The following is a 21,886-nucleotide window of genomic DNA, read 5'->3' on the forward strand; positions in this document are numbered from 1 at the left end:
ACAACAAAAAGAAATCAAAGGCATCCAGATCGACAAAGAGGAAGTCAAACTCTCACTCTTTGCAGATGATATGATACTGTATGTGGAAAACCCAAAAGACTCCACCCCAAAACTGCTAGAACTCATACAGGAATTCAGTAAAGTAGCAGGATATAAAACCAATGCACAGAAATCAGTGGCATTCCTATACACCAACAACAAGACAGAAGAGAGACAAATCAAGGAGTCGATCCCATTTACAATTGCACCCAAAACCATAAGATACCTAGGAATAAATCTAACCAAAGAGGCAAAGGATCTGTACTCAGAAAACTATAAAATACTCATGAAAGAAACTGAAGAAGACACAAAGAAAGGGAAAAACGTTCCATGCTCATGGATTGGAAGAACCAATATTGTGAAGATGTCCATGCTACCTAGAGCAATCTACACATTCAATGCAATCCCCATCAAAATACCACCCACTTTTTTCAAAGAAATGGAACAAATAATCCTAAAATTTGTATGGAACCGGAAGAGACCCCGAATAGCCAGAGGAATATTGAAAAAGAAAAGCAAAGCTGGCGGCATCAAATTCCGGACTTCCAGCTCTATTACAAAGCTGTCATCATCAAGACAGTATGGTACTGGTGCAAAAACAGACACATAGATCAATGGAACAGAATTGGGAGCCCAGAAATGGACCCTCAACTCTATGGTCAACTCATCTTTGACAAAGCAGGAAAGAATGTCCAATGGAAAAAAGACAGTCTCTTCCACAAATGGTGTTGGGAAAATTGGACAGCCACATGCAGAAGAATGAAACTGGACCATTTCCCTACACCACACACAAAAATAGATTCCAAATGGTTGAAAGACCTAAACGTGAGACAGGAGTCCATCAAAATCCTAAAGGAGAACACAGGCAGCAACCTCTTCGACCTCAGCCGCAGCAACTTCTTCCTAGAGACATCGCCAAAGGCAAGGGAAGCGAGGGCAAAAATGAACTATTGGGATTTCATCAAGATAAAAAGCTTTTGCACAGAAAAAGAAACAGTGCACAAAACCAAAAGACAACCGAGAGAACGGGAGAAGATATTTGCAAATGACATATCAGATAAAGGGCTAGTGTCCAAAATCTATAAAGAACTTATCAAACTCAACACCCAAAGAACAAATAATCCAATCAAGAGATGGGCAGAAGACATGAACAGACATTTTTCCAAAGAAGACATCCAAATGGCCAACAGACACATGAAAAAGTGCTCAACATCGCTCAGCATCAGGGAAATCCAAATCAAAACCTCCATGAGATACCACCTCACACCAGTCAGAATGGCTAAAATGAACAAGTCAGGAAACGACAGATGTTGGCGGGGATGTGGAGAAAGGGGAACCCTCCTACACTTGTCGGTGGGAATGCAAGCTGGTGCAACCACTCTGGAAAACAGTATGGAGGTTCCTCAAAAAGTTGAAAATAGAACTACCATTGGATCCAGCAATTGCACTACTGGGTATTTACCCCAAAGATACAAATGTAGGGATCCGAAGGGGTACGTGCACCCCAACGTTTATAGCAGCAATGTCCACAATAGCCAAACTGTGGAAAGAGCCAAGATGTCCATCGACAGATGAATAGATAAAGAAAAGGTGGTATATATACACAATGGAATATTATGCAGCCATCAAAAGGAATGAGATCTTGCCATTTGCAACGACGTGGATGGAACTGGAGGATGTTATGCTGAGTGAAATAAGTCAATCAGAGAAAGACATGTATCATATGACCTCGCTGATATGAGGAATTTTTAACCTCAGGAAACAAACGGAGGGTTGCTGGAGTGGTGGGGGGGTGGGAGGGATGGGGTGGCTGGGTGATAGACATTGGGGAGGGTATGTGCTACGGTGAGCGCTGTGAATTGTGCAAGACTGTTGAATCACAGATCTGTACTTCTGAAACAAAGAATGCAATATACGTTAAGAAAAAAAAAGGAAGAAGATAGCAGGAGGGGAAGAATGAAGGGGAGTAAGTCGGAGGGGGAGACGAACCATGAGAGATGATGGACTCTGAAAAACAAACTGAGGTTTCTAGAGGGGAGGGAGGTGGAGGGATGGGTTAGCCTGGTGATGGGTATTAAAGGGGGCACGTTCTGCGTGGAGCACTGGTTGTTATGCACAAACAATGAATCATGGAACACTACAACAAAAACTAATGATGTAATGTATGGTGATTAACATAACAATAAAAATAAAAAAAGAAGATTTTAAGTATTTATAATGATATTAATAAAAAGAAATGAAAGTTTTACCTGGAGGAATAAACACATGGAACTAGCAAGGGAAATTATAACAAAAGCAATAACTGGGGATGAGTGTGAGAGTAGGGACAGACTTTCTTGGCTAAAACTTAAAACGATAATTATATGAATATGAGGTAAAGCGAACTTGTGGTACTGGCACACAGACAGACAGAACAATGGAGCCAAACAGTTAAGAAATAAACCCAAGGCACGTAGTTGACACAGTCAGTTAAGCATCTGACCTTTGCTTTCAGCTCAGGTCACGATCTCAGGGTCTTGACATCGAGTCCTGCTTGGACTCCATGCTTAGAATAGAGATTCTATTTGTTTGAGATTCTCTCTCTCTCCCTCTGCCCCTCCCCCTGTATGCTCTCTCTCTCAAAATAAATAAATATATAAATTTTTTAAAAAAATTATTAAATTCTATGTTATATGAATTTCACCTCAATAAAAACAAAATTAAAAAAGAGGGAAAGAATAAATGCCAGGTGGATAAATATTTAAATGTATACATAGTTAAATAATAAAATGCTAGAAAGAAAATGTGGAAGAACTTAAAAAAATAATATTAAGGGGGCGCCTGGGTGGCTCAGATGGTTAAGCGTCTGCCTTCGGCTCAGGTCATGATCCCAGGGTCCTGGGATCAAGCCCCACATCGGGCTCCTGGCTTGGCAGGGAGCCTGCTTCTCCCTCTCCCTCTGCCTCTCTCCCTGCTCATGCTCTCTCTCTCTGTATCTCAAATGAATAAATAAAATCTTTAAAAAAAATAATAATATTAGGTTATGAAAAGTTTTTCTAAGCATGAGAAAAAAACCGCAGAAACGATAAAGAATAAGTTTAATAAATATGCATGCATAAGTTTTTAAACCTCTGTAGGAAAATAAGGTATTAAAAAGTTTTAAAAACGGTTATTAGCACTACTATACAAAAACTCCCATAAATAAATAAGATGATGATAATTTTGATAATGGTGATCAGGATTTGACAATGACAAACATGTTAGCATAAGTTTTTGTTAGCATGCTAGCTTCTTCAGAACCTTTATCACTGGGGCATCTGGGTGGCTCAGTTGGCTAAGCATCCAACTCTTGATTTCAGCTCAGGTCATGACCTTAGGGTTGTGAGATCAAGCCTCACATAGGGCTCCATGCTGAGCAGAGAGTCTTCTCTCTCTCTCTCTCAAGTAAATACATTTCTGGGTGCCTGGGTGGCTCAGTCGTTAAGCATCTGCCTTCAGCTCAGGTAATGACCCCAGGTCCCAGGGATCGAGTCCTGCATCGGGCTCTCTGCTCAGCAGGAAGCCTGCTTGTCCCTCTCCCACTTCCCCTGCTTGTGTTCCTGCTCTTGCTGTCTCTCTCTGTCAAATAAATAAATAAAATCTTTTAAAAAATAATAATAAAATAAAGTAAATACATTTTTTTAAAAATCTTTAAAAACCACATACACAAATTTTATCAGGCCAGATGAACAAGAAAATAAAAACAACCCTCCCCCCACCTGCCACCAGCAGCTTTGATTTCTCCTTCAATTTTAGCTGTCACTTTCCATTTTCTCAACTATTTAATGAATGGATCCTAACTGGATTTTTGCTGGTACTATAATAAATTCAGAAAAACCCAAAGTATTTAAAAAGGAATGAATAAGGGAGGAAGATGTGGCTTTATGGACAGAGCATTACCAAAGGGAAAAATCTGATGTTAGGATTCTTATTTTTTAGTCTTTTGATGTGGAAAAGAATCCAAAATTATGGTGTAAAAATAAGAGGTTTTTTTTTGTTCTTTAAGATTTACTCATTTATTTTATTTTTTTTAAAGATTTTATTTATTTATTTGAGAGAGAGAATGAGATAGAGAGCATGAGAGGGGGGTGGGTCAGAGGGAGAAGCAGACTCCCCGCTAAGCAGGGAGCCCGATGTGGGAGTCGATCCCGGGACTCCAGGATCATGACCTGAGCCGAAGGCAGTCGCTTAACCAGCTGAGCCACCCAGGCGCCCTACTCATTTATTTTAGAAAGAGAGAGAGAAAGAGAATGGGAGTAGGAACAGAGGGAGAGAACCCCCAAGCAGACTCCCCACTCAGCACAGAGCCCCACACAGGGCTTGATCCCATGACCTATGAGATCATGACTTGAGCTGAAACCAAGAGTTAGACACTCAACTGATGGAGCCACCCAGGTGCCCCAATAAAGAGGTTTTCTAAAATAAAGGAAGGAAGAGCCTGATAATACTAGTGTTCTATCTAAAGAAGCATTCTAGATGTGGTCTTATTTTAAAAAAAGATTTAAGTCAAGGGGTTATTTCCAAGGGAATAGGAACTCATCCAGGTCTCGCTAGGGGTTTCTGAAGAGTCTAAATCTGTCTTAAAGGATCAAACATCAAAGAAATAGAATTTCCACTTCTTTCCATGTTGAGATAACTGGTACTGGACTTGCCCTCCAACTGTAAACAACTGGAAAGCTCACAAAACTTTTGAATCAGGTGTTCTTAAACATTACCCAGACTGTGATACCTGGAACAAGACAGACCAGGTGAGTGGTAGAGGCACTTTCTTTCAGTGTAAGAATGGAAGAACCCAAGCAAAGCATGGTTGTCTCACTGAGTTAAAAGACAGAGATCAGAAATTGAGAAGGCCAAAATAGTTGGAATTTGTAGGACCAGAAATCTAGAGTAGAAAGAGGGAATCTATTGCTGAATAAAATATATATATATATATATATATATATATTATATATATGCATAGGATAAAATTCCATAAAGCCAGGCAAAAAACAAACAAACAAACAAACAAAAACCAAACAAATAAACTACCAGGGAACAATAAGCTGAAAAATGGCCAGAGCAAGAATTCAGAGTTTCAACCACTAAGACATTCAGTAGAGACCCAAAAAGAATGATGACTTTTTAGTAGGGTTGAGTAGACTCAAGAGTAAAGGCTACTCTGCACTTACCCAGACAAAGCTCAAAAACAAGTCTCAAAAGATCAAGCTCATCTACGAGTTACTTAACACTCTTTAAAAGAAGAAAACAAAATCCAGACTCAAAAAAAAAAAAGAAAAATTCACAATGTACAACATCAAATAAAAAATTACCACAAATGGAAAGAAACAGGAAAATCTGACCCAAACCAAGAAAAAGGCCAAGTAAAAGAAATAGACCCAAAAATGACAGAAATTATGGAATTAGCTAAAAAAATAACTTTCAAACAGCTATTATAATATAACCCAGGAATGTAAAGAAAAACAAATATAGTGACAAGAAATCAGGAGATATATATATATATAGATATATATTCATAACTATACAAAGGATATATGACAGATAAGTAAATAGGTAGGTAAACAGAAAATAATTTTATTTATTTTTAAATTTTTATAAAATATAATTGACTTTTTAAAACTAAAACAATAACAATGTATTAGGCAGTTTATAACATACAGAGAAATAAAGTGCATTTAAAAAATAGGACAAAGGATGGAGGGAGACAATGGAAATAAACTATTGTAAGGGCCTTGTATTATACAAAAATGGTATAATATTATTTGAAGGTGTACTCTGACAAATTAAAGAAGAATTTTGTAAATGCTAGCACAACCACTAAATAAAACAGAGTATAACTAATAAATGATTAGTACAGATCAAATGAAATACTATAAAACACTTGCTTAATCTAAAAGACAAAAAAGAAAGATAAAAGGGATAAAAAAATAAAATAGAAAAATAGCAAGATGGTAGACTTAAATTGAAAGATACTGATAATTACATTAAATACAAATGATCCAGACAAGGGGTTGTCAAACTATGGCCAGTAAATGTTTTGTAAATAAAATCTTATTGGAATATACTCATTCATTAATGTATTATCTATGTCAGCTTTCATACTACAATAGCAGAAGTGAATAGCTGAGACAGACAGACTGCACTGCATGTCTTATAAAGCTGAAAATATTTACTATGTGGCCCTTTACAGAAAGTTGGTCAACCATCCTGCCCCCCACCTGGTGTTTGCAATTAAAAAAGCAAAGATCGTTACACACAATAAAAAATTGAAATCAACTATAGGTGGTCTACAAGAAACATTTTATTTTTTTTATTTTTTTAAGATTTATTTATTTATTTGACAGAGAGAGAAACAGCAAGAGATCCCCACAAGCAGGGGGAGTGGGAGAGGAAGAAGCAGGCTTCCCGCTGAGCAGGGAGCCCAATGTGGGGCTCGATCCCAGGACCCTGGGATCATGACCTGAGCCGAAGGCAGATGCTTAATGACTGAGCCACCCAGGTGCCCTCTACAAGAAACATTTTAAATTCAGAAACACGTACATGTGAAAAGTGTATGGGTGGAAAAAGATTTGCCATGCAAAAACTAATCTGGGAGAAATCTGGTGACTAGATTACAATCAGACAAAATAGACTTTGGGTCAAAGATTAGTATCAGGGATAAAGAGGAATATTTGATAATAATAAAATGCTCAATATATCAGGAAGATATAACAATCTTTTTCTCTTTTTTGGAGAGAGAGAGAGAGAGCATGCAGAGGGGGAGGGGCAGAGGGAAAGAGAGAATCTTAAGCCGGCTCCAGGTCCAGTGCAGAGCCTGACGCAAGACTATCTCATGACCCTGAGATCATGACCTGAGCCGAAATCAGATGCTCAACTAAATGAGCGATCCAGGAACCTCAAGAAGATATAACAATCTTAAATGTCTATACACTTAGTAATAAAGTTGTGAAATAAATGAAGCAAAACCTTACAAATTAATGGGAGAAATAAGCAAATTCACAATTCTATTTGGAGATTTCAACATGATTCTATAACTGCTTAGACAAGAAGGCAGAAAATAAGTAAGACTATAGAAGACTTCAACAAAACTATTGACTGGTTTAATCTAATTGACATTTATGGAATGGTAAACCCCATAACACCAGAATATACATTCTTTTCAAGTGCACACTGAATATCACTAAGATAGACCATATGCTGGACCATAAAACAAATCTCAAAAAAAGAATGAAAATCATACAAAGTATGTTTTCTCTTCATAAGACAATTAAAGTAGAAATCAATAATAAAAAAGATCTGGGAAATCCCCAAATATTCAGAAATTAAATTAATACCTTCTAAGCCATGGGTCACAATGTAAATAAGAAGATATTATTTGGTAATGAATATACAATGTATCAAAATATATGGGATGATGTTAAAGCAGTGCTCAGTGGGAAGTTTACAGTGTGAAATGCTTAAAGTAGAAAAAATTCTTTAAATCAATAATCTATCTTAAGAAGCTAAAAACTAACAAACATAATGTGAATAGAAAAAAAGGGAAACAATAAAGAGAACAGTGGGAATCAGTGTAATGAAAAATGGAGAAATAACAGAAAAAATAATTTAAACCAATGGCTTGTTCTTTGAAAAGATCAGTAAAATTAACAAACACCTCACTAGCATGATCAAGAAAAAGAAACACAGGGATAAAAATCATATTATCATTGCAATAAATGCAGAAAAAGCATTTGACAAAATTCAATATTTGTTGATGATAAAAACTCTCAACAAAGTGGGTGTAGAGAGAACATACCTCAATATAATAAAGTCCATATATGAAAATGATAAAAAAACTAAGAGCTTTCCATATAAGATCAGGAACAAGACAAAGATATCCACTCTCACCATTTTTATTCAACAGTACTGAAAATCCTAGCCACAGTGATCAGACAAGAAAAAAAGAGTAAGAGGCATCCAAATTGGTAAGGCAGATGACATGATATTATACATAGAAAACCCACAGACTCCACCAAAAAACTATCAGAATTCAGTAAAGTTGCAGAATACAGAATACCCAGAAATTGGTAGTGTGTCTATACAGTAATAACGAGGTAGCAGAAAGAGAAATTAAGAAAACAATCCCAGGGGGGCACCTGGGTGGCTATCATTAAACGTCTGCCTTCGGCTCAGGTCATGATCTCAGGGTCCTGGGATCGAGCCCCACATCGGGCTCCCTGCTCGGTGGGAAGCCTGCTTCTCTCTCTCCCACTCCCCCTGCTTGTGTTCCCTCTCTCACTATGTCTATCTCTGTCAAATAAATAAACAAAATCTTTAAAAAAAGAAAGAAAGAAAGAAAACAATCCCAGGGATGCCTGGGTGGCTCAGTCAGTTAAGCGTCTGCCTTCTGCTCAGGTCGTGATCCCAGGATCCTGGGATAGAGTCCTGCATCGGGCTCCCTGCTCAGCGGGGAGCCTGCATCTCCCTCTGCCTGCCTGCCTCTCTCTCTGACAAAGAAATAAAATCTTAAAAAAAAAAAAAAAAGAAAACAATCCCAGTTACAAACGCATCAAAAAGAATAAAATATCCATGAATAATCTTAACCGAGGAGGTAAAAGACCTGTACTCGAAAAACTATAAAACGCTGATGAAAGAAACTGAAAACAACACAAACTGAAAGACATACCACTCTCATGGATTGAAAGAATCACAGGACATGAGGTCAATACCAAAAGAAATCAATTGTATTGTTATATAACCACAAATCTTTCCAAAATGAAATTAAAATATCAATACCATTTATAAGAACATCAAAAAGCATTAAATATTTAGTGGTAGATTTAAGAAAAAATAGGTGCAAGACCCGTATACTGAAAAATAAACACTGGTGAAAACACATAAAGACTTAAATAAATATACAGGTAAATCTTTTCATGTATTGGAAGATAATATCTTTAAGATATCAATCCTCCCCAAATTGATCTACACATTCGATGTAATCTCATTTTGTAGAAATTGACAAGTTTATCTTAAACTGCATACAGAAATGTAAAGGACCTAGATATTCAAAAATTATTTTGAGAAAGAAGAACAAATTTGAGAACCTAATGCTTCCTATTTTAGAATTCTACTGGAATTCAGTCGGTTAAGCAGCTGAGGCTGGGGGAATCTGACTGCAAAGGCCAATGAGAGAATGTTTTGAAGTCATGGAAATGTTCTGTGTCTTGGCTGTGGTGTTTTATATATAAACATAAATATAAAAATATGTGGTGTATATATATATATATATATATATATATACACACACACGTATATATAGTAATATATAAAGTAATAATTCATATATTTATAGTAATTAATAATTATGCCATTATTTATATATTTACATATTATAACTTATATGTATATAAAATTGTCAATACTCTTTGAAATATACACTTATTTTTTTTTAAGATTTTATTTACTTGAGAGAGAAAGCACAGAGGGAGAGGGAGAAGCAGACCCCCACTGAGCAAGGAGTCGGATGCAGGGCTCAATCCCAAGACCCTGGGATCATGACCTGAGCCGGAGGCAGACGCTTAATCAACTGAGCCACCCAGGCGCCCCTGAAATGTACACTTATAATAAATGCATTTTATCATATGTAAATACCTCAATAAAATTGATTTTTTAAAAATCAAATAACCAACTTGGCGAAGAGTAAGTTATAAACCACTAATTTTTTGTTTAGCTCTTATGTGTGGTCTTATAAAACCTGAAACTTCCTTCATTTTACCATGAAAGTGTTCTACCCAAGCAATATGTCTTTTCCTTTAGGATACTGTGCTGTTTTTCCTCAGTAATTTTAAAAAATCTAGCAAAATAAGCTACTTACCAATATAGTTCTTCGACATGGCAACTTCTCTGACTTCAATATGGACAGAGCCTCTTGGTATCTGCACTACTTCCATGTAGCCTGGAATACAGAACATAGCTAGTAATAAACAGCACGTGCAGTCTTGATTAGAAAATGAGTGTTTAGGAACCTCTCAGTAATAAGCTTCCCTGTTCTTTAAGTCTTTCTTTGACTTAGCACTTTATAAATTATGAAATATGGGCAAATTCCCCTTTTAGGTTCAGGAACACATATAGAATATTTTACTTTTTCTCTAAAAATATCTCAAAATAGTCTTTAAAGCCTCAACATGTATAATACTGGTTCATGGTTTGTTTGTTTTTTTCTCAACACATTGTTCTCCCATCAACGCCCTGTGGGAATTCCCATCTGAGGGAAACATGGCTAAAGGAAGTCAAGTAGAAAGGGAATCATATTTCCTCAAAATATCTTACATGCATCTATATTTAATACTTAAGAGACTGAAAGCAATTTAGGGAAAAAACATAGTCTGCCTAAATAAAAAATTCAAAAAGAAGGGGGTGGGAAAGAAATCAAGCATTTTGACTATTCCCAGGACATCAGTGGTGTGAGGAAGAGTTCTCTCTACACACTCACCTCCTCTGGGCAACGAATCATTGAAGAACCCTTCAATGGCATCACATGTGCTTCCATCCCCTCCACAGACACGACATCTATCTTCCCTAGCATCGGATCCCAAAATATTATCACAACCTACATGCTGAAAACAGAGAAGAATATTCAGTATGTCATAAAGAGGAATTCTTGGAACCATAACTAACCAAATAAATATAACTTATTCATTTATTTGTTTTTCCAATAAAGGAAATCAAAACAGGAAATATTTTCCTCTTTCCACTTTTTCCTTTACTGTCTAGTAAGTTCTTAGCTAAAATTTCTCAACATATCAGTTTAAAGGAAAAAAATTCTGATTCCCCAAGGAATATATGTCTATATTTCCAACCTAGATTTCTTCTTCATTTATAGATACCATGTTCCAAATCTTAAAATATTATAATCTGTTGGCAATGGACTCTTACTTATACCTTCAATCAAGAAATGAAAGAATTAAGAAAAATGCCATGTTGTCCTACCCACAACATTTATAACAGCAGGAATCATGACTGAGCATTATGGTTTGACCTTTCTAAACCACTGGCTCTTTTGGATATCCAATTGTTAGCATCAAGGATTAGTTGTGGAATTTAAAACTGCATAAACGTTTAAAAATGAATACCTGTTTCCACCAGCTGAATAAAATTGCCATAAAAACAAGCATATGTAAGCATATGATCTTGGAAGCTGAAATTCTACCTTTCAGTTTTGCATTTAATCATAGAAACGTGGGGCGCCTGGGCGGCCCAGATGGTTGGGCGTCTGCCTTCAGCGGGGGTCGTGATCCCGGGGTCCTGGGATCGAGTCCCGCATCGGGCTCCCTGCTCCTTGGGAGCCTGCTTCTCCCTCTGCTTCTCTCTCTCTCTCTCCCTCTCTCTCTCCCTCTGTCTCTCATGAATAAAAAAAAGATATAAAAAAATTAAAAAATCATAGAAATGTGGATTTTTATACATTTTTGTTACATATTTTGGCACTTGAATTTGTATAATGACCTTTAGCCACTGATATCAGGCATGTGATCTCTGAATAAAACCTGCACTTTTGTCTTTGCTACCCGAAAAAAATTTTAATACTGTCATAGAAATAACACACATGCACAGGATCATTAGATATATTGAGAATCAAGTAGCCTGAAGGACAGAAACTTTTGCAAGAAATTATGACACAAAACAGATAGTGTTTTTATCTCTTCTTTCTCAGTTTCTGAGACTTAGTTTTGTGCTTCTCTTTAATATAAAATAAAAACAAACAAGGAAAAAAGTTATGAGAACAGTGGTTTTTGCGGCTTTTCTTATTATGATTAGATTTATTCACAGGTCTAGGAAAACAGTATGGATTTGCTCTTATAACTCTCAACTAGTCAGGCTAATTCTCTAAAGTAAATGCTTTAATAAGGTAAAGACTAACTCTATAATGAAAACCACTGTGCTTCAAAATGCTTCAAAAAGAGGCAAAGTAGGAGGAACATGGCTGTTTTACACTTTGAGGAAAAATTATGCTATGAAATGTATCAAACAATCTTCCAATGAAAACATGTGGTAGCCATATGAATAAGAGCTGAATCCTTGTTCCCTCTCTCTTCCTATCATATTTGTAATCTGTTTATAAACGGAACAGAACAGAAATAAGTCCAAAATATATTCAGAGCTCTAGCAATTACTCTATACATAACTCGAACACCAAAATAAATCATATCTGCATGATGTTTGAATATGAATAGGCTATTCTACCTTTTTTTTTTAAGATTTTATTTATTTGAGAGAGAGAGAATGAGAGATAGAGAGCACAAGAGGGAAGAGGGTCAGAGGGAGAAGAAGACTCCCTGCTGAGCAGGGAGCCCGATGTGGGACTCGATCCCAGGACTCCAGGATCATGACCTGAGCCGAAGGCAGTCACTCAACCAACTGAGCCACCCAGGCGCCCTGGCTATTCTACATTTAACTATATGTACTGTTAACCTAATTTCTCTAAAATGTAGCTCTCTTTTATTAAAGCTGAGCATAGTATTAATTAGGAGCGACTACCTGAGAAAAAAGATAAAAGTCTCAAAAGCCCCCCCAAAAAGGAGTAAAATTCATAATTGGAGCAACCTTGCATTCCCCATTGATACAGATATCCAGTGAATCAGCATTGCACTGAGTCCCATCAATCACCGCAGGGGCACGTTCAGTGTAGAAGTTGTAACCTTCAGCCAAGCAGTTTAATGCACAAGGTTTTACCCCACCTGGACAAATACAGCAGAAAAGAGATAAATGGAGTGGTTCTTTTAAGAAACAGTGATTCCATATTAACCACAGTAAATTTACAATTCATACAGACATCATTCCCTCACTATATACCCAGATGTTTCTTTCCTCCTTTGCTAAAATTTCGTATTTAATTGCATTGTTTGTGCAACTTGACAGAAGATCTATTGAACAGTTTTAGGTTTAAAATGTTCAGGTATTTCCAACATATATTTAACAATATATTTTAGGTCAAAAGGAATCACAGTAGAGGTACCTGAATGTTGAAAAAAAATGGATGAAATAAAAACCTTTTTCAAAAACTAAGAAAATAAAGTTTGTGGCTTGACACAATAACTTCATATAGCAAGTGGGAATTTCTACAACATATGTCACTTGTTAACTGAAGCTGATACAAAAACTCTACTTCAAGCAAGGATATGGTAGTTGTAAAAAGAAAAAACAAAACAAAACAAAACCCTCTAAATTTATACCTGCTTTAAACATACCATATTCCATGAATGTGTCTTTAGTGTAGAAATAAGTTTTTAAGAGATACGCAAATCAAAGGTAAAATTAATTATAGCATTAAATTTGAATAATTCTTGTTACTAAATCAAAGATAATTACATATAGCATTAAACATGAATAATTAAAACAATACCTAATTTTATTTTGTGAATAGAATAACTTCATCATTTTCATTTTGTCACTGAAATTTGTATTTCTTTAGGTTGATGTGAAAAATAGGCATAAATAGTAGAATTAAAAAAAAAGAGTAATATCATAATCTCATAGTATATTGGAAAGACAGCAATATATATGAATTTATTTTATTCAAAACAGTGCATGGGAAAGTTACTTATAAGTATGTAACTACTGATTGAAATTATGACTTAAAAACACTTTATGTCCAACCTTCATTTGATGAAGTTTAAAACACTTTGTTTTTATTCTAATTGTGCTGATAAAATTTCTCTTTGAAATAAAGAAGACTGTTTCTAACAACAAAAATAAGGCAGAAAGATAAAATGACATGCTTAGTCTTAGTAAAAAGTACAAATCTCAGGGAAGGTATGTGAAATAAAAGAGACAAGCCAACTGAGTGATAGAGACAATGGTAAATTAAAGAGAACATTCCATTAAAGGAGATCATTGTTATAGTTGATTGTTTTATAATGCAAGAAGATGGCCCAATATTGTCAGATACTGTTTTTTCATGAGAAGATGGAAACCTAGATTTTTAAAATAAAAACTCTTTTTGGTAATTCATTCAAAGTTTTGAAAAATACTGTGGAGATTAAAACATCTATATAAGTAAAAACTGGTTGCTGAACTGCCAGTTTACCACCTATCGCCTAAGTCCATGTTTGCTTCCATTTTCAATGTGTACAGGCTATAGAACTTCTATATAATTTGAAATGTTATTATTAGACTTAAGTTAATGGTACCTTTTGCTCTACTGAGCACAAATATAACAAGTAATAAACAGAATAATTTCTTCCTAAACTGACAATCAAGGTATTTATATTTATTTTTGTAAGATTCTCATGAATAAAATTGCTCTAAATTTCCATGAACCTTACTGGGATTTTTTTCATTACTACTCAGTATAGTTCTTTTCCCATTTTTTATTATAGTGCTTTGGAATTTAATGTAGGTTTTTATGTATCAGGCTTTAACAAGAGAACATGAGTGTTGTTTACTCAATTTTAACGTTTTTTAATTATGTAAGGTAGTATTTGATATGTAGGACATATAAATGCTATGGCTGTATTCCTTAGACTACCATAATATGTGATGATAATAAAAATACATTTTTCCCTTTTTTATTACTAAAGACATATTCAGCTTCCTCAGCTACAGAGAGGTTTTTTGTTTTTTGTTTTAAAGTAGGCTCCGCACCCAGCATGGAGCTCAACGCAGGACTTGAACTCATGACACTGAAATCAACACCCAAGCTGAGATCAGGAGAGTCAGACACTTAACCAACTGAGCCACCCAGGCACCCCACTCAGCTACAGTGAGTTTTCAGAAGAGGTACTGCTACTATTTTGAGAAAACTTTTAAGATGATTCTCTAAATGGAAGGTCACATCATTACCAGTTACCTTCATCGAAAGCTTATTATGAATTTAGGGTTAATTCACTATGCTTATAATTACCTAGATGCTAAGTATTAAATCTGTAAATTATATCAGACACTTCTTTTCCTCCTACAGTAAGACAAAATAATCCTAACCGTATACGTACCTAATAAAAGCAATTTGAAATACATGAAGAAAAACTTACAAAAAAGAAAGCAAAGCCATAAAACAGTTGGAGATTTTAACACACTTCTCTCAGTAACTGATAGAAGAACTATAGCAGAAAAAAATCAGAAAGAATAGAAAAGATTTAAACAATACTATCAGCCAACTTGATGCAATGGATATCTATGGAACACTGTATCCAACAATTGCAGAAAACACATCCTTTCCAAGCATAGATAGAACATTACCAACATGAACAAGAAATGATACTATAAAACAAATCTCAATTAATTTAAAAAATTTAAATCATACAGACTATTCTCTGATCATAGTAGAAATTATAAATCAAGAACCAAAAAAAATCTAGAAAGTAGCAAATATTTGGAAATAAAGATAACATAGTTCTAAATAACCCCTGGGTCAAAGAAGAAATCACAATGTAAATAACAAAAGATTTTGACCTAAGGGCAATTTTTAAAAAATCAAGTTTGGTAATGCAGAAAAGCAAAATGAACCCCAAATCTAAACAATAATAAATATAAGAGCAAAAATTAATAAAAGAGAAAAAAGTAATAGAGAAAAGTACTAAAGTCAAAAGGTGACTATTTGAAAAGATTAATAAAATTAATAAACCTCAAGCAAACAGATCAAGAAAAAGAGAGAAAACACATATTGTCAATATCAGAAATGAAAGAGCATACATCACCACAGAGCCTACAGATATTAGACAGGACAGTAAGAGAATGTTATGATCAATTTTCTGTCAAGAAATGAGATAGGGGAGTAACATAAGTTTCTTGAAGACTTAAGAATTTTTTAAAAATCTGAATAGCCCTTTATCTACTAAAAGAGTTGAATTTGTAATAATTTTTTTTTTCACAAAGAAAATATCAAGCCTGAGTGGTTTTAGTAGTGAATCTATTCTAAAGAGGAAATAATACCAATCCTACAATCTCATTCAAAATAAACAGGGATTCTATTTCTGGAAGCCAGAGTAACACTAGTACTCAAACTTGTCAAAGACATGACAGGAAAAAAATATTTGTGAATCAGAATTCCTTAAAAAAAATAGATGCAAACATCCTTAATAAAATATTAGAAATTAAATCCAACAACATATAAAAAGAGAAAAAATCATTCCCACATGGGGTTTATCCTAGGAATAAAAAGTTGGTTTGACATAATAAAGAAAAATACATATAATCATACATGTACAAATTGTACTGAAGAGCCAATCCAGTGCATTAAGGCAAGAACGTGAATTAAAAGGCATAACAATTGATACAGTCTCTACTTCCAGATAACATGATTATTTACCAAGAAAATCCTAAGCAATCTACAAAACAACTATTAGGACTAATAGTTGTTCTGAGAGGACAACTAAGGAAATTTAGGAAGGTCACAGAATACAAATTTAATACACAAAAATCTATGTATTTTTGGATACTAGAGCAAGCAATTGAAAATGATATATTTTAAACTTTTATTTACAATAGTTTCAAAAAAAAATTACTCAGGAATAGATTTAACAAAAGAAGTGCAAGACCTAACACCTAAAACTACAAAACATAGCTGAGAGAAATTAAAGAAAACATAAATAAATGGGTATATATATATATATATATATATATACAACATTCATAAATTCACTATCAAATTCAATATTCAATGTTAAAATAATATTGTTAATTCATCAGTTCCCCTTCAATTGATCTATAAATTCAACATGATAGCAATCATAAGCCCAGCATGTTTTTCTGTAGTAATTAATAGCAACTCTAAAATTTACATAGAAGTGCAAAGCACTTAGAATATCCAAAGGACTCTTGAAAAATAGATCAAACTTGGAGGAACTTACACCCTGTGTCCAAGACTACGTATTTATAATAATTCAGTCAGTGTGGTGCTAGCATAGTATTGCTACCATTTCATTTCATTGCACATTGTGCACATATCATTGTGTATTTCTATTGTTGACAAATAAGTAGAACAAAATATAGTCCAAACTACAAATACACAACATAACCCCATATTATTTTTAGACTGTAGATCCAAATGTAAAGACAAAAACCATACAGCTTTTAGAAAAAAACATAAGAAAACATCTTCTTGAGTTGAGAAAGCAAAGATTTCTAAGACAGGATACTGAACACAATAACCATAAAAGGAAAAAAAATGAAAAAATAGTATTCATCAAAATTAAAATCTTATACTCATCCAAAACACCGTTAAAAAAGTAAAAGGAAAGCCCAAAGATGTGAAAAAATATTCATAAAATTTATCTGATAAATGACTGCCACTGAAGAATAAAAAGATACATAACCAATTAAAAATAGGCAAAGAATTTGAACACTTTACAAAAGAAGACTTATAAATGGTCAATAAGCACATAGAAATGTGCTCAACATAATCAAGGATCAGAAAACACAAATTAAAACTGCACTGAGACATTATTATACATCGACCAGCAGAAGACTGAAAATACCAAACACTGGCAAGGATGTGGAACAAACATAACTTTCACATGTTGTTGGTGGGAGTGTAGTATGGTACATCATTTTGGAAAAACATCTGGCAATTTCTTTTAAAACTAAACTCACACCTACCCTACTGCCCAGCAATTCCACTCCTAAGTATTTACCCAAGAGAAATGAAAACATATGCTCACAAAAAGACTTCTACAAAAATGTTCACAGCAGCTTATTCAGAACAGCTGAAAACTAGAAACAACTCAGGTGGCCAGCCATCAATAACACAATGGGAAAACAAACTGGTTATTACAATGGAATGCTGCTCAGCAATAAAAAGGAATAAGCTATTCATACATGCAATAATGTGGATGGATCTCAAAAATATTAGGCCCAAAACACAGGCCAACTATGACATGATTTCACTTATATGAAGTTCTGGCACCAGCAAAACTAATCTATGGTAAGGAAAAAAATATCAGAACAGTGGTTGCCTCTTGGAAGAAATAGGCAGCTATTGACTGGGAAGCACTATGAGGACTATGAGAATTTTGGAGGTATGGCAATATGTTAATAGGGCTTTGCAGGTGTACATATTTGTCAAAACTCAAGGGAAGTACAGTTAAGATTGTGCATTGCATTGTACATAGTCTAACCTGAAAAACAATAAATAAGTATTGAACTGTGGTTAATGTTATACATGCTGAAGTATTTAGAGGAAAGTATAGCAATGATTACAATTTACTTTGACATGCATCTAAAAAATAAATGGATTAATGGATAGAGAGATGACTAGACATGTAACAAAGTATATTATAATGTGAATAATAGAATCTTGTCAATGTAAAATTCTTTTAGTATTGCTCTGTTGGAAAATTTTCAAGGTAAGATATTAGAATAAAAAACAAACAATAAAAGTTTTTTAAAAGTACATTCAATTTCTCTAAGAGAAAATTTTAACAAAATTAAATTTGTATTTTGAGAGTACAAGAAAACTTCTGGTGTTTACTGAATAATTAGTGCTTGATACATGCCCAAATTAAAGGGTAAAAATGCTTCCCAACACTAAAAAAGAATAATAATAATCTATGGGAAGATCCTTGGCCTTTGACCAAAAAAGTATACAGGTTTTCCTGGCCACTTTTGAGTTGATTTATATTGTTATAAGTTGTTTTTAGGGTGATAATTCCAAATATTCAGTGATTATAAATGATTATAATGTAATGTCCATATACCCCAAGAAAGTCTCAAGAACTCAAAAGCATTATTTGAATTTATATCCTTTCTTGGACTTTTGTACCTTGTTAAATAGAATTAGATTTTTATAAATGATTTCTGATCATTTTTACTAACATAAGCTTTATTACAGGGAAACTGTATAGTACTGTAAGCGTTATCCTGCTCTGATTTGCAAACACTAATTTTTACTAGTAGGTGTATGAATGCATGTGTGTGTTTGTATGTATTTATATATTCTTTTATATTTGCAAAGCTCTCAAGCATGATGAATGCTCTGCTGGTTATACATTACCTCCAGTATAGGGTTTCCAGTTATAATACTTTCCACGGAAAGGCATATTGTCAAAGTCTGCACACTGTTTCTCTCGAAAATCTCGGGCCCCCAAAGGACATGGCTAAAATAAAATAAAATCATAAATGGTATGATTGTTGAAAAATACCAAAACTAAGGGACAATGTCCCTAAAATTAAAATTGCCTGAACTCGTCACTGCCTGATGCTGTAGCTACAATACTGTCATTTACTTTACATTTACTTGTTCTACAGCAGTATTCAGACTGATGTATCTGAATTGTAATCTTAGCCACAGAATAAACAACTGAAGTAATTTATACGAAATTATGTGTGAGACAGTTTCCTTATAACTTTATACTCAGATACATGTCATAGTCCACTTTGCAATCAATCCATCAGGTACCTTTTTATAAACACACATAAAAACTAGATGAAGAAACTAAAACACATAATGTCTTTTGGTAACATTATTTAAGGTCCAGTTGCCAGAGCTACTCCCAGCTCTTTATTTTAGGGAATCAAGAGGCAGGTTTGTAACACAACATTCAGCCCTATTAACTGTGGTTTGGATCCCTACTACTAGAGCTGTTTACTGTCTAGCCTTGACAAAAACCATATTTTAAGATGTGGAATAAACTGGGCAAATGCTAGGCCTCAAGTCTAAACACCTTCAAATTCAAAGAATTTGGACTTACTAAGATTTACATTTAATCTATGAACATCACAGAAAATAAAATACTAAATTGGTTCAAAACATGTATATGTGTTGGGTGGGGAAAGAGAAGGGTGTTGAGAGGGTCAAGAGAAGGATATTTGTTTTTAAAAGTTTGGAATGCTTCTTCTACCTGAATTTTTGTATAAAGGAAAACCTTGCTAATGTATTAGGTCTAGATTCCAAATACCACAGGCCATCCTAAATTCAATCTTTAAGTTCACAAAGAATTAAAAGTATAACATCTCACTGTGTTTGAGCAATATGACCTAATTTGACTTATCTTTTAGAGTTCTGCAGTTGTAGCACCTAAAACAGTCACTGCTTTTGATACACGATGGAGAAAATATCCTGCTCACATACTGAACAACAAAACAGGTCAGCAGATAAAATTCTTAATTGTGAATAAATAATGAGTAGATTAAACTCTCAGAGATCATTCGAGGACTTTTTACTACCCTCCCTTCGATCTCTACATTTACTTTATACAGTTTTCTGAGGTCAGTATACTGTAAATGGTCCCTTGAAGCATGTACAAAAATAATAGATCACAATGTGCAAATGGTCGCACGGTCATCATCACATCCTCTATATTGCGGTTCAAATCTCTACCATATCAAGTCCAAAACCTCAAATTCTGAAAACAGTGCAAATAGGTCCGCATTCCATTGTGAGCCCTGTGTTTTAAAATAATTTCTGCACGTAATTTCTAGGGGGTTAAAACTATTAAGAAGGAAGCCAAGAAAAGCCAGGGGTACAGGAAGGAGAAGGTCATATGTTGGTAATAGTTGGAAAAAAAGGCCATCCTAGATGAAAGAAACTTATGAAATAATAAGAGGAGATGACATTTCATAGAAAACCACTGGTACATAAAAAAAGCCCTGAATTAACAAACTAAGGCATCATGAGGACTATTTACTTAAAAACAAACATAAAATCCCATTCTTGACTATCTTGTAATGAATCTCCTAAATACAGGCGAAGTAAAAAGTCCGACAGGAGGATATTATAGTTTAATAAAGCACTTGGATAACATTTCATAAAATTTCTGATCTATACTCTTTCCTGTGATAACCACTCAGGGTCAGCAGAATAAAAATATTAACAATGACAACAGCTATTTAGCATTTACTAAGCATTTAGCAAGTACCCACTCTATGGCACACTATTCGGAAGCCTATAGATGTATTATCTATTTAATCTCTTTCAACACTCTTAGGTGGCTGTGATTAATAATCCCTTTGAATACACTGGCTACAGAGGGTTTGCTCAGTGATACTTTCAGGGTGTAAGGGCACTCCCTCATCTGAATGGGAGCTTCCTTTGAACTCTAAACGCTACAGTAACAGCAAAAAGTTTTAGCTCTGTTAATATGTATAAAAACTTAATAGGAGTAACTTGAGTTCCTGTCATTTCAGCAGCAAGTTTCTTTTCTTCTCCAAAATTACTTTTTCCTCATTTATAAAACAAGAGGACTAAAAGCAATTTGGAGTATGACAAACCGGGATTCAATTCTAACTTGGTCTTTTATTTAATTCATGGCTTTCAGCAATGTACTTAATTTTCCAAGCCTCATCCATAAACTGGGGATAATACTAGTATTTACCTCCTAGGTGAGGATTCATGTCAACTGTTTAGCTCTGTACCTGCCATAGAGCAGAACTGAATAGCTATTAGCAGCTGTTCTGGTCTTGGGTTTAGGCATTCTTAGATTCATTCCTCACCTTCTGCTCTGCTCTGTATCTCAGAGGAACAAACTCTGCAAGCTCCATTTTCCAGGCTTCTGTGTCTGCTGATTTCTGACAATGGTTCAGGCAGTTAAGGCACTACTGGGAGAAGCCAGAGTATTTCTCTTTCTTTCTTCACCTCAGGCAGCACCACAGGCAGAAGTAGAATCTTTTTGTGACTCCAACTTCAGGTAATAGCACCACACTTACCCACTCTCTCCACCCTCGGGCCCTATCCTATGATTCTAGCAGGGTAAGGGGATGGATAGTGAGGTGGGAGGGAAGCTGTTTTAAAAGGTGTGGTCAGAGGGGCGCCTGGGTGGCTCAGTCGTTAAGCGGCTGCCTTCGGCTCAGGTCATGATCCCAGGGTCCTGGGATCGAGCCCCACATCGGGCTCCCTGCTCAGCGGAGAGCCTGCTTCTCCCTC

The 21,886-nt window shown here is 34.9% G+C and overlaps 1 protein-coding gene across 3 annotated transcripts in view; it reads right to left on the minus strand.

The window, feature by feature from the left end:
• Positions 1-21,886, minus strand: part of ADAMTS6 (ADAM metallopeptidase with thrombospondin type 1 motif 6) — a 293,907-nt gene that overhangs the window by 55,944 nt on the left and 216,077 nt on the right. For all 3 annotated transcript variants that reach the window (XM_028123875.2, XM_028123874.2, XM_028123876.2), the window contains 4 exons: positions 19,019-19,121; positions 12,634-12,767; positions 10,526-10,649; positions 9,908-9,988 (listed from right to left, as the gene is read on the minus strand). In XM_028123875.2, the coding sequence (XP_027979676.1) occupies positions 9,908-9,988; positions 10,526-10,649; positions 12,634-12,767; positions 19,019-19,121 (442 nt within the window). The remainder of the gene's footprint in view (positions 1-9,907; positions 9,989-10,525; positions 10,650-12,633; positions 12,768-19,018; positions 19,122-21,886) is intronic.

This window comes from Eumetopias jubatus, unplaced genomic scaffold (assembly GCF_037043125.1).
Source record: "Eumetopias jubatus isolate StellerSeaLion01/CBP00866 unplaced genomic scaffold, mEumJub1_p1.0 scaffold_5, whole genome shotgun sequence".
NCBI classification, from domain to species: domain Eukaryota; kingdom Metazoa; phylum Chordata; class Mammalia; order Carnivora; family Otariidae; genus Eumetopias; species Eumetopias jubatus.